Source organism: Pinus tabuliformis, chromosome 3_1 (assembly GCF_031772625.1).
Source record: "Pinus tabuliformis cultivar Carrire ecotype Pingquan chromosome 3_1, CPIR1, whole genome shotgun sequence".
Lineage (NCBI taxonomy): Eukaryota > Viridiplantae > Streptophyta > Pinopsida > Pinales > Pinaceae > Pinus > Pinus tabuliformis.
This window is the reverse complement of record NC_142301.1, coordinates 842,447,703-842,461,273: the sequence shown is the minus strand read 5'-3', so window position 1 is coordinate 842,461,273 and position 13,571 is coordinate 842,447,703. Positions and strand designations below refer to the sequence as shown.

Sequence of the window (13,571 nt, the reverse complement as noted above, 5' to 3'; positions counted from 1 at the left end):
AATTTTTGGAGGCCGCATTTATTGGCACATAAATCGAGAATTTTGGGACAATTTTACCAGTGTTGACTGCAGAAAATTGCAACAATATTTTCTCTCTCCTTTGACTAGGTTTGACTGAAGAATTTGGGTTGACTTTGACTCTCTTGGAAGGCCGAATTGGACTGTTGTTTGGAGGATGTTTTGGGGCAGCTTTGACCGTCGTTGACTTTCTGATTAGGGTTGATTTGATAGATCTGTTTTGGGCTTGTATTTATGATATTTGTACTCTCTCTCTGCGGAACTATTGAAGAATAATAAGAAGATTTGATCAAAGGGTTTCCCCACATTAGGGTTTGTCCTTGGCATCTGCCATATCTTGTGTCTTCTTGTCTTGGCTTATTTTCTGCATATGATTTTATGTTCTATCTGCATTTACTATCAATGTTTATAAGTTAATGTGATCTTTGTCTTAAAAAATAGCTGAGCCGACTCTGAAATGGCCGAGCCAGTCTGAGCGAACCCTCGGCCGATTCGGCTCGGTGAAAAAATTGGTCTGACAGTCGGTTTGTTACTGAACCTGCCAAGTAGGTCGCCTACTCGGCCGGTTTGGTAACAAACCGGTTGGCTCGGCCGACCCCGAGAAAACTCTGTCAGTTTAGCTAGTCACACTGACGCATGACCAATTTGGCTTTTTTTTGGGGGGGGGGAAATAGACCCCTCACTGCATTCTAATTGGGTTTTAGGTTTGTTTGAGGTCCATTTACCTCTCCCAAGCCTATAAAAGCTACCCAACCCCCTCACATTTCCTCACAACTATCTCATTGCATTTGTGTGAGAATTTGTGAGGAGTTTGTGAAGAGTTGTGGAGTTTGTTTTTGGAGCAGCAGTGAGGAGTCTTGGGCAATCATTGGAGCAGTAGTGAGGAGCTTCTTGGGTAGCCAATGGAGCAGCATTGAGGAGTTGGTTTGCTGGAGTAGCATTGAGGAGTTGGTATGTTGGAGCAGCATTGAGGAGGTAGTTTGTGCCTAGAGGTATTTTTTCTTCTTCTTCCAAAATCTGTTTTTGCTTTTTTTTCGTTGTGCAAATCTGGAAATTGAAAAGAGTCTTTTTTGTAAAAGAAATGAACATTGAAGCAATGCTATTTTTTTGTTTTCATTTTTAGATTTTTTCCTTTCATTTCCAAGTCCAAAAATGGCTCCTAGAGTGAAAGATGTTGCTTGGGCATATGCTGAAATGATTGATAATCAAATGCATTGCAAATTTTGTCATAAAAAAATTAAGGAGGGTGGAGGGGGCATTCATAGGTTGAAACAACACTTGGTTGGTATTAGAGGCCAAATTACTCCATGTGAAGCACCATCAAAACTAATTGGGGAGATTAGGAAGGAGTTGCTAAATAACTTTGAGAAGTTTGAGCAAGAAAAATCTAGGAATAAAGAAATAAAGGTTGAAATTGGGAGGAAGAGGAGTGTACAACAAATGATGGCTGCCACCCCCAATTTTGATTATGAGGGCCCTTCATCTATCCCTTGAACTAATGCATCCAACCCCTTTCACTATGTTCCTCCCTCTTTGGAGTCTATGCAAGAAAATGGTAAGGGTAAAATGAAAAAGAGGGGTGATATCAAAAGTTATTTCACACCCTCCTCTCCATCATATGCACATGGTCCTCAAGCTAGTAAATGTCATATGCAACCCACTTTAGATGACCATTGGAAGAAAGAATTGAGAGAGACTGACTGTGACTACATAGCTAGATGGTATTATGATCTTGATATCCCCTTCAATGCTTCTCGTTCTCCATATTATGAACCTACGTTTGATGCCATATTTGCTGCTAGAAAGGGCTTCAAAGACCCTACTTTACATGAGTTAAGGGGATCTCTTTTACGAAAAGAAGTTTCCTCCATTGATGAATATTTGAAATATTTCAAAAGCTCATGGGCAAAAACAGGATGTACCACCATGTCAGATGGATGGACTGATCAAAGGAATCGTACCATCATAAACTTTCTTATCTTTTGCTTTTATCTTTTGCCCACGGGGAACCATGTTTCTAAAATCAGTGGATGCATCTAATAGGGTGAAAGATGCACACTTGTTTCAACTTTTGGATGAGGTTGTTGAAGAGGTGGGGGTGGGTAATGTTGTTCAAATCATCACAGATAAGGCCTCTAACTATGTTTTTGCTGGTAAAATGTTAGAGGAAAAACACAAAACAATCTTTTCGACCCCATGTGCTGCACATTGCATAGACCTCATGCTTGAGGATACTGGAAAAATAGATTGGGTCAAGAACACTGTAGAGCATGCCAAAAGCATAACAAAATATATCTACAACCACTCATGGATTTTGAGCCTGATGAGGAAAGACACAGGGGGCAAGGATATTATTAGGCCCGCTATCACTAGATTTGCAACTCATTTTTTGACATTGCAATCTATGCTTTCCCAACATAGAAACTTGTAAAGGGTGTTTTCCAGTGATGAATGGAATGAATGCCAATGGTCTCGCAAACAACATGGCAAAGATGTGAAAAAGAAAGTTAATGAAGAAATATTTTGGAAAAAGGCAGCAGAGATTGTGAAGGTTGCTGAGCCACTGGTTAAGGTGTTGTGGTTGGTGGATGGGGAAAGATTGGCTATGGGCTTCATTTATGAGGCTATGGATCAAGCAAAGGAGAAAATAAAGGCAGTATACAAGGATAGAGTGGCTAAGTATGGGCCCATTTGGGAAATCACTGATGAAAGATGGAACTATCAACTCCATCGCTCTATACATGCAACTGGGTATTTTCTGAACCCAAGGTATCATTATAAAGCTCTGGAGGCAGACACTTTGACTAGGGAGGTTAGAGATGTGTTGATTGACTGCATTGACCGCATGATCCCCAAGGAGACTGATTAGCTAGAGATACAGCGATAGATCACTTGTTTCAATAGAGCCACAAATACCTTTGGCAAGAACCTAGCAAGGATTGCAAGGGAAGCAGGTGAGCCAGGTAAACAAAAATTTCAATTTTCTAATTCTTATTTTGTTAAATTGTTTATAATTTGAAAGTTGGATATAATTTGTTGAGTTAACTTATTACACTACTATGTTTTTTTGCAGCGCAATAGTGGGAGGCTTCTGGTAGCCATTGTCCTCAATTGCAAAAGTTTGCAATCCGTATTTTGAGTCAAACTTGCAGTGCTACTAGGTGTGAGTGCAATTGGTCTGTCTTTGAGAGGATTCACACGAAGAAGAGAAACCGTTTTGAACAAAAATAGTTAAATGATCTAGTCTATGTCCAATACAACCTCTGACTAAGACGCAACCAATTGTTGAACAAAAGACTTGATACGGATCCCATTGTGTTGGAAGATATTGATCCAACATCAGATTGGGTAGTGGAGAGTCATCCAACAGAGTTTGATTCTGATGAGGATATTGGTATTTGTTTGGATTTACATATGGAGGCATTAGTTGAACATAATGTTTTGTTGAATGCAAATCCACTTGTACTAGGCCCAGCCCCAAGTCCTCTAGTTGCAGGCACTTCGTCTACTAAGCCACGACAAAATCGCATATCTCGTCTATCTCAGCGTGCAATTGATGCGCCTGCTAGTGCTACTACTTCTACAATTGCAGTTGGAGATGGTGGTGAGGAGGAGAAGGAGCCATGGGTTTCCCTATCTGACTCTGATTCAGAGTCTGAGCCAGATGATGTTGGCTTCTCTAGGACTAACCAGTAGTATTGGTGACTAGTGATGTTTTACAGTTTACTTTTGTTGTAGAGGCCATTTAGAGCCTCCTTGGTTATGTGTTTTTGTTTTGATCTCTATATCATATATGTATTGGATAGTGCACTGGGTGCCATTTTGATATAATGGATATATTCATGAGCCTAATTTGATCATGTGTTGTCTTCTCTCTTTATTCTAATGCTTTGTGTTTGGAAACATAAATGAAAATCTTTAAAATTATGTTTTTTCATAAAAAATTAAATATTTAATGTATTTTTTACAGCGACCGAGTCATTGGAATCAAACCGGTTGAGTCGATACCGAGTCAGAGTTGGAGTTGGAGCCGACCCTCTGCTGTTTCCGAACCCGAGTCCGTTTTTTAAAACATTGAATGAGATTGCTATTGGATATAATTGGAATTTGTCATTGGGCTGCTAAAGGAACATTGAAGTAAATTGTCTTAGGCATAAGAACATACCATTGTTATCTAAAATTAACATCTTCAAATCTGCAAAAAATCTCCCTTAGAACAACCCTGCAAAAAACTCTCCGAATTCTCCTCACCGAACTCAGCTCAAGAATTGCAAGAGACTCGAATGAATAGTGTGAGTGAAATAGAGGGGGTGGGGGTGTTTAAATAGCTTTGGCGGGGAGGGGGCGGGTTGAGTAGCGTTAGAAACTAGGAAAAAAATAATAATAAAAAAATTAAAAAAATGGTTTTTTTTTTTCTTTGTTTATGCCCAGGCGTGCGGCTGCGGGCCTTGCGGACTGGCGGAACTGGTCTAGACCAGCCGGTTTGGTGACAAAACCGGCCGATTTGGTACCGGCCGGTTCGGTGACAAAACCGGCTGATTTGGTACTGGCCAGTTCGGTGACAAAACTGGCCGATTTGGTACCAGCCGGTTTGGTGACAAAACCGGCCGATTCAGTACCGAACTGGTCTTTTCCGGTTCAGACTGGTTTTGCCTCCAAACCGGTCAGACCAGCTGGTTATGATAACATTGCTGTAGACTATTGAGTTTTTTGTATTATACCATGGTCTCTTATATATGTGTTGTGGCAGGACTACCACTAGTTTCTTTCTCTCTATATGTTATTTTTAGCATATTTTAAGAGATGCACTTGCATTTCCACATTGTAGTCATACTAACTGTGCTCTTCTTCAGTCCCATTGACCTACTTTTGTGGTCATCAATTGGACATTAATAAATTTACATTTTCCTTACATTTACTGTTCTCTTTTGGTCCAAATAGTGCTTGATGGTGGAGCTGCAAACCTCTAAGTAAGTTTTCCCCACTAATAGTTCAAATGTCATTTTAGCAGATGAATACAGATTTTTCTTCAATTTCCAGGCTACATTCTAACCTTTTCTTATACATGGTGGTTATTAAATTCAGAAGCTTTTTCATATGTCCAGTATTGTATTTTCATGTCCAATTATGCTGTGGAGATCCAAAACTAGGCTGAGAAGGTGGCCACTGAACCAGCAGACTTGCACAAAGTTATTTTTCATTGGGGTATACTGTAATAGGATTCCACAATAGTCAGAGAGAATTAGAGCCAGTCTCTTCATAGCCCACATCATAGGCTGTATATTGAAGCCCACTCAGAAGCTCCAATCACCTTCAGAGGCAGGGATGGATTGGCATGAGTTTTACCAAGACAACGAGCTCAACATGACTACCAGCTGTATTCTTGGCCACTCAAGTGTCTGGTCGCCTAGATTAGAAGATGGAGGTCAATGGATGGGATTTTTTGCTCAAGGCACCCAATAAACTTGGCTGCACTCAAGATGATGAGAAAAAAGATCGTCTGGGTAGTGGGTAGTCTGATAGGGCAGGGGCCAAAAGCTTTGTAGGTGTGTCCCCAGTTTTTTATGGTGCATGCTTGTGTTTCAAATCTTTAGATTCTCTATTACTGTGACATTATAGCTTTAATTTTTGCAATTATGATTTTATTGTCTATATGAGTAATCGTTTGCCTGGCTTCATTTTTATTGACATCACATGGCATCCAATGCTATAGATTTGGTATTGATCTTGTGAGGTGTGTTTGCACTGAATGCTGGCTGATGTACTGCTTTCCATCATTTTTGATGTATCTTGGGTTGAACCTCCAGTAACAATTCTTGTTATATTTCTCTCTATTACAATTTCTAAATTTAATGATATCATGTTTGTGACCAAAGAACATCAGCAAGGTTGCTAGTACTCGAAACAAGCTTTGCTTTTATCTTTGATGAGTTAAAATTTTCTTGGGCAGAATTTGGCAAAAGAAATTGTAAGATCGAGGCAAGCTGTCCAGCGCCTTTATGAGAACAGGGCACAGCTGAATTCGATATCTATGCACCTTGGAGAAAGTGTTGGTAATTTTTTCTTTACCACTCGTTGTCAGATCATCTTGCATGCAGTTTAATCTCTGTTCTGTTATTGAATTTGCAGTTGTTTCTCACTACCTTTATCTGACAATAGCCATTTTTTACTATATAGCAAGCAGTTGCAAGCTAAATATGATATTAACTAATTTGCAGTTGCTGTTTTTATTTTCCTTTTTAAAATAGTTGTATACTAAGTTAACGCTATCAGGATACATCTATGGGTCGTCCCAGAAACAAGGGGGTCTCGTAAATCTCAGATTTGATGTCTGGCTAGGTCATGACCTAAAATTAGATTATATATATATATATATATAATATGTCAATTTTAGAAGATCCGGAGAGTATACAACTTGATAGGGGTAATGACATATACAGTATACTAAATATATGTAAAAAAAATCTATGCAAAACAAATGCCATGGAGATTAGAAAATACTAACTCAATAGTTTGGATTCTGTTAATATAAAGATGCCAGTACAAAATGAGTGGCTTATCAACGTTACAAATTATCAGTCACTCCACAAACTGATATATTATCAAACAGATGTTCACCTTCAGAACAGCGTAATTTAACAGCAGTTTACATTTTCCAATTAGAAATTTCTTCACCGTGGTCAGCCCACCCTCCAGCAAAGTGTAAAAAAATCCAGCTAAAGATGAAAATTATGAAAACCCTGTTCAGAAAACAAAAATTCCTGATGGCCTGGGTTCCACATCATATACAAGTGTGTTCCATTTGGGTTTTGGTCCTGATGGCCTGTCTATATTTGTGGTATCCGTTTCACTTTCCACTACCACATTACTTTTATCTAGTGGGATTTTACATTTCTTTGGCTGTTTTTGAAAATGAATTCTTCCTTATCGAAACATCTGGTTCTTCTCGTTGCATATATTCAAGATCTTCCAAGCAATGCCCAATAAGCTTTTCTAGGTAATCTAAGGACTTCAAATGTTTTATGAGGAGTGATCTCATAGCACTCTGTTCTTACTGCTATCAATTTACCTATGGTCTTGCAAATAATGTGATTGGCCACCCTTATAGGGATCTTATCATCTTTCTTGGTTTTAGAGGTGGTTTTCTGAATACCTCTTCCCGACAGAGATTAGAGATGATGCTCATCTCTGCTTGTGTCTACTACTGCATCAAAATTTCTCTTGCCCATTGTTAATGTAGGTACCTGTAAGCCTTTATGAAAGAATGTATTGTTTTTGCATATATTTGTTCTATTGTGAATTTATGATCACTATGTTCATCTTCATTGGCATTTAGTAGGGGTTCAAGGAATCCATATACCATTTTCACGGAATGCTTGTCTTAAGCAAGACTTGGCCCCTTTACTTTTAAGTTTTCTGTGCCTTGAGTTTCTATCACTTAGGTCAAGGCTTGTATCTTTTTGAGGCCTCTTCCTTGCCAGTGAATTGGAACCCCACCCAGGTATATGCTGTAGCGATCTCGATTCTCTACTTCATCCCCTACTTCATTCCCTGTAGATATGAAATGGAAGTATAATTGTTCTTAGAAGTACTGAAGATCATAACCTTAGTCTTGTTAATGTTTACAATGATAAGTCTATGTTTACCATTTTCACGGAATGCTTGTCTTGAGCAAGACTTGGCCCCTTTACTTTTAAGTTTTCTGTCCCTTGAGTTTCTATCACTTAGGTCAAGGCTTGTATCTTTTTGAGGCCTCTTCCTTGCCAGTGAATTGGAACCCCACACAGGTATATGCTGTAGCGATCTCGATTCTCTAGTTCATCCCCTACTTCATCCCCTGTAGATATGAAATGGAAGTATAATTGTTCTTAGAAGTACTGAAGATCATAACCTTAGTCTTGTTAATGTTTACAATGATAAGTCTATGTTTGGTATTGAAGATCATAACCTTAGTCTTGTTAGGGTTCACTGTCATAATCTATTTTTGGTATTGAAGATTGTAACCTTAGTCTTGTTAAGGTTCAATGTGATAAGTCTATGTTTAAGATCAAGGATCATAACCTTCGTCTTTTTCAGGTTCACTGCCATTAATCTATGTTTGCAAAAAGCTACAGACAACATCCAAGGTCCAACTGCCTCTGAAGGCTTTGAGAAGAGATTTGGTTCTTTATGTGGGAATTGTGCCTTCAATACTATCACCTTATTTCTATCCACCAAAGTTAGAAATTTATGCAGTGATCTGTGCTATATTAGATGTATTCAGACATGGAAACTCCTTTTCTTTTTTAAATAAAATACTTCCTTTGATTATTAGCATACAAATATGTACAAGGAAAGCTATACAAAAGCAATGGGCTGCATTAAACAACCACCACGAGCTAAAGGCCTAAAAGACATGTCCCATCTCTGTCTCTCCCTCTCTATTTTAGTATTTTGTGTGTCTTCTAAAATCAAACAAAATCTCACCATTGAAAGGATGGGTGTTAATACATGTAAGTTTATGAAAGAACAATTCGATAGGCTGAACCATGCTTGAATAGGAGAAGTTGGAAGACTGTAAGATTAGGCAAATATGGAGAACATCATTAAGAAAGCCTCCTCCATGGGAAATAAGTTTATTAAAAAGAAAAGTAAGGATTTGTAATTTTCACAAGTCGGAATGATGATTAAATGTAAATGGGCATGCGACAGAATTTAATAGGTAAAGTTTTTCTTTCATATTTTACAAACAATTGGGATAATGGATGGGGGTATCATCTAATTATATTTTAACAATAAGGAGTTAATCTTAAAGAAAACCACACATCTTTTAAGGAAGAATTAACATTTGTTTGCCTCTCTGAATGAAGTGAGGTTTTGTAGTGAGCTAGGGTAATTTGTCCTAGGTTTTCCCACACAGTCAGGTTTTATACAGCAATTTTCTCGTAACACTTCACGAGGTAACAGCTTTAATATCAAACATCCACAGTCCACACTTTATAAAATTTAATGAACGATACCATCCAAACCAAACAGTTACAACCAGATAACTCAATATATATATATATATATCTATATATATATAACATTAAACAGTATACCACTGTCCTGCCAAGCAATTATAGACTAATTGCAATTGCTGTCAAATAATTTAATCCAGTCTGTGACAGAATTACTAATTAAAGTCCCAAGTCTGGAGTTCAACAGAGAATTTTAGCGTCTACAACAGATAAAAAAACAGTCTGCGGTATGAACTCAGTGTTCTTGCTTGCTTCTAATATTCTGTTCTGTCAGCTCACGGCATGGTTAGGGTTTATTTGTAGTTTAGAACTCACGTGTTTTCCTAGGCTCCGGACAAGAGGTCTGTGCATCGGGGTCCCCCTTTGTTCTTAGCGGGAATCTCAGCATCCACAGTGAGGGTTTTTTTTTCTTAAATTTCGTTCGTATGGGCTTTTAAGATATGCCCCAGCCCTTTCGCATCACCCAGACGGAACCTCAATAGACCATTCTTTTGGTTAGCCCCATGGAAAACACAACGTCAGCTACAGAATGCACTTGCACAGGAGTCCCCCAATTTCAGACTAAACAAATATTGTAATCGAGTTGTCACTGAGAGCCGCTAATCTCAGAAGCTCAGGTTTGGCTGCTTTACAGTGGTTTATTCCAGAATTGTGCGATGTTGTTCTTTCTTCAATAGTAACCTCCTGTACCACGCAGTCAGAGATTTTCCATTTCCTCCAAGAGATACTCCCGTATCCACACGATGATCAATTCCACAAGATCGCTGTCTTAGATGGAGTCTTTATGCCGGACAGAGATCATTTGCTGCCTTAGGTAGAGTCCCTTCTACCAAACAGAGTCTTGCTGTCAAAAAAGATCGATCATCACAGGATCCTGCTGCCAAACTAAAGATCAAACATCACAGACTTGCTGCACCCAAACAGAGATTTACCATCACAGAACCTCGCTGCCAACAGAAATTATCATCACAGAATTTCGCTCCCAAAAAACAGAGATCAATCCTCAAAGAACTCTGTGCCCTCAGATGAGCATTTTCTTTGCCAAAAACAGAAGTCAACTCCACAGAATTTCGATGCCAAACAAGGATCAAGGCATCATAGAATTCGCTGCACAAACAAAGATTGTCACAACAGAACATGTGCCCACAGAGATTGATTATCACAGAGCCTGCTGCCCTTCTAGAGAGTTTCCCTGTGCCAGAACCTAAGAAGAAAAATAGAAAATGTGTCAACTAGGGTGGAATCTTTCACCACCAAAATTGACAAGGAGAAAGGGGTCTTAAAACTCTCAGAGCTAATGCTCAAGAAACAAATGAGATAATCCACATTGATGCTTCAAAATGATTTCATCCCTCTCATAATTATAGATTTCCTAGAGGGGCTCTTCTGTTTGAAATGATTGAGTAATCTTCACTCCAAGCCCCAATTTTGGGTTTCTTAGCTCAACTGCCCCAAAACTTGCCCAACAGTGGAAATTTTTGGGGTTTTCCCCTTTGTTCAGGACTATGGCCTACAGGGATTGATAGGCTACTTCATCTCTTAGGTAATTAATTTGCTGGGGACATTACAGTACCCCCTTCCTGACATTGCTTGTCCTCAAGCAATGACAAATCCTGCTGGTGCCCACTTTGTCCCTAGCCCTTTTTATCCACCGGGTTGCTCTCAAAAATTGCATTTACTGCAAGACGAAGAATCTTCAATTTTGCACTCCATCAAAACAGGTTGTTGCACTTCATCAAAAAAACTTGGCTCCTCTTCTAGAATACCTCCCAGATATGGAATTCCATTGTCCCATATCCAAAGTACTTGTTGGTGACCATGTACAGCTCGGAAATAAAAGGTACTTGCAGTAAATAGAAGCCAATCAAGGACAATTTTCTCATTTGACCACTGGGACAATGCAGCACAACGCTGCATCTCCTTCTTTGCTGCCATACACTGCCATCCAAGAGCCTGGTATTTACATACCAACAGGACAGGTGTCACTGCATTAAGGCATTCTATGACATTAAGTGTTGGATCACAATGCTGATCTCTGTAATCATTTAGTGTTCTCTGTAGTAGCTTTTCCCCATCTGCTATAGAACTGACATAATTCCCCTTGGAGATAGTGGGAATGGAATCAATGTGTGTATATACGTTTAATATTGTACCGCATTGTAAACCTTTGACCATGTTTGGAGCGAATTGACCTCTTCCTTCAGATGCACTATGATATAAATTAAAGAAAGCAACCGGGTCAACTTGAATCGTTTTATAGTTGTTACGATCTGTACCACAGAGTTTGAAGAGTGCAAAAGATCCTCCCATATTTGTCTTATTCAGCATTGGTTTGTTCTCTATATTGTCCTTTATCTTGCCGATATTCATCTTACCATTTAGAGCAATAAACTTTGCTAGCTCTTTACCTTGAACAAGACGTCCCTGTACGGGTCTGTTTTTCTAGGAAACAACTATTGAGTTCATCAGTTGAGCTTCTGTTGTTTTATTATCCTGTGTATTCTTCTGCCCTAGCCCTAAGCATAGGAAATGATCCTCTTGTTGGTCTCCCCCTGTATGGCATGTATATAAAATGATATAGCAGTCTCGACTATAGAATTTTCCAACTTCCCTTTTTGAAACAGGAACCTTAGTATGGTTGTTTACCAGCTTTCTTCTAGCAAAGGTGGATCTTCATCTTTCCCTGGAGTTACCTTCAAGATGCCTTTCATATCGACTTCTTGCTTCTTAAATAAGCAAGCAACCTTTCCTTTCCCTTCCTTTTAGTTAGCACTTCCAGGATCATGTGGCCAGGATTCAGAATTAATCTTAAAGGACAGGTTCTCAAACCGTCGAATGACTCTTGTATACTTGGGTCTTTTCTGGCTCGAGATGAATTCCTCTGCAGCTAAACTTGCTGTTTTGCTATCTTTCAATTGAGTTACTAGACCAACCCAAATATACCTCTTTGATCCACAGTCAAGTAAATAGCATTTATTTAACTCCATCATTCCCGTAGATAAGGAACCTTCAATGCTCTTAAGTTTTCCATCAATAACAATGTAAAATATTCCAAAAATTGGCTTCAACTGTAGATCATCTTCATTCTTACACTTACCAATTGGAACAAAACCACCGAAGAAGGCCCAAAACTCCCTCAAGTCAACTTCTGATCCGAGCTTTTCATCCTTAATCATTGTAACTTCACATTTTCCTTCATGACACTTATATTTGATGTACTGGACCACATCCAAGGCTTTTGCCCTTTCTTGAATATTAGATGTTGCCTCATTGAACTGGAAAATCTTTGGCTCAGTATCAACTATCAAGTATAAAAACATCACCATGGTTCAGCAAAGAACAAGAAAAAGGGACATGCTTCATAAGTACAACCCACCTACCTTTACATAAGTTTAGACTTGGATGAAGCTTTGGGGTGTCTGTCTTTGTATCTCCAGAAGCCATAGATCCTTCCAAAGGTATAAAGCATGGCTGGAAATATGACAAAAATTTAACTGTCTCCTGCCTGTGCAATTCCCTATATTGCGCTGTACATCCTCCCAGTGCTGTATCCAGCTTAATAGACTTTATTGAGACTGCTCCAGTGCCATTCTACTTCCTAGCTGGTGTCATAGCCAATCCAGAAGTGTATGTCATAGTGACGAGTCCCACTTATTGTTGGACTTGTCTGCAAAATTATGTAAGAAATTCTGGAATAAAGTTTCCCATGTTCAGATTTTGGCACAACAATGAGAGGCAAAACACGCTGTATCTCTATCCCAGCTTTCTGACTAACTCTTTGAAATACAGGACCTGCATTTTTCATAGACAACTATTGCTGGTTTCTTTAATTTCTGCTTCCATTGAGGTGAAAAACATATTTCTTGCTTCATCTTCAAGGCTTATTCAGGTTTAGAATAGTCCTTTTGTAAAGAATCTTCACTTTCCAGATAGAGGTGTCTGGTATCAACGCTGGTAATCCACTCCTTCCCGCATCTTATATTGGATTATTCGTATGAGAAAGCCATTCGTTGGTTGTAAAACTGAAAACTAGGACCTCTGATTGCCTTATGATATTCCAACTTATCTATTTCTTCATCTGATAAAATATCGTATGGTTCCATACTTGGATCACGTTCATAATCACGATGTGCTCTGTCCATTCCCAATTCAGCAAGATCTTCATGACCAGGAGGATCATTGTTATCTATACCTGAACTCTCCTTGTGGCTGTTGTTAATATTGTTGAAATCAGTCGAGTCTCACTAGCACAATTGGTTGAGGACGGGCCTCATTAGCAAGGCGACCCAGGATCAAACCTCACGGAGGTTGTTGTGCCCATGCTAGGGGGAGGAGACATGCTAAAATCCAGTCAGCTTAGGGTTGGTGTGGCCCAGGCTGGGTGCGATCCCTGAGTGACTTTGACGGCTTAGATGCCCCTGGGTCGTGGTTTCTCAAGCCACAGGTCAAGCCTGGAGGAACACAGACAACTTGACAAAGAAAAAAAATATTGTTAAAATCAATCCCGACAGTTTGTCCATTTGTGTCTATTGCCATATTTGTACCATTTTCATA

General features: G+C 39.1%; 1 protein-coding gene across 1 annotated transcript in view; it reads left to right on the top strand.

Moving 5' to 3' along the window:
• The window catches only part of LOC149190153 (vacuolar protein sorting-associated protein 24 homolog 1-like), an 83,234-nt gene that overhangs the window by 45,648 nt on the left and 24,015 nt on the right, over positions 1 to 13,571 (top strand). Inside the window, exon 3 of the mRNA XM_089412048.1 lies at positions 5,969 to 6,071. Coding sequence (XP_089268174.1) covers positions 5,969 to 6,071 — 103 coding nt within the window. The remainder of the gene's footprint in view (positions 1 to 5,968; positions 6,072 to 13,571) is intronic.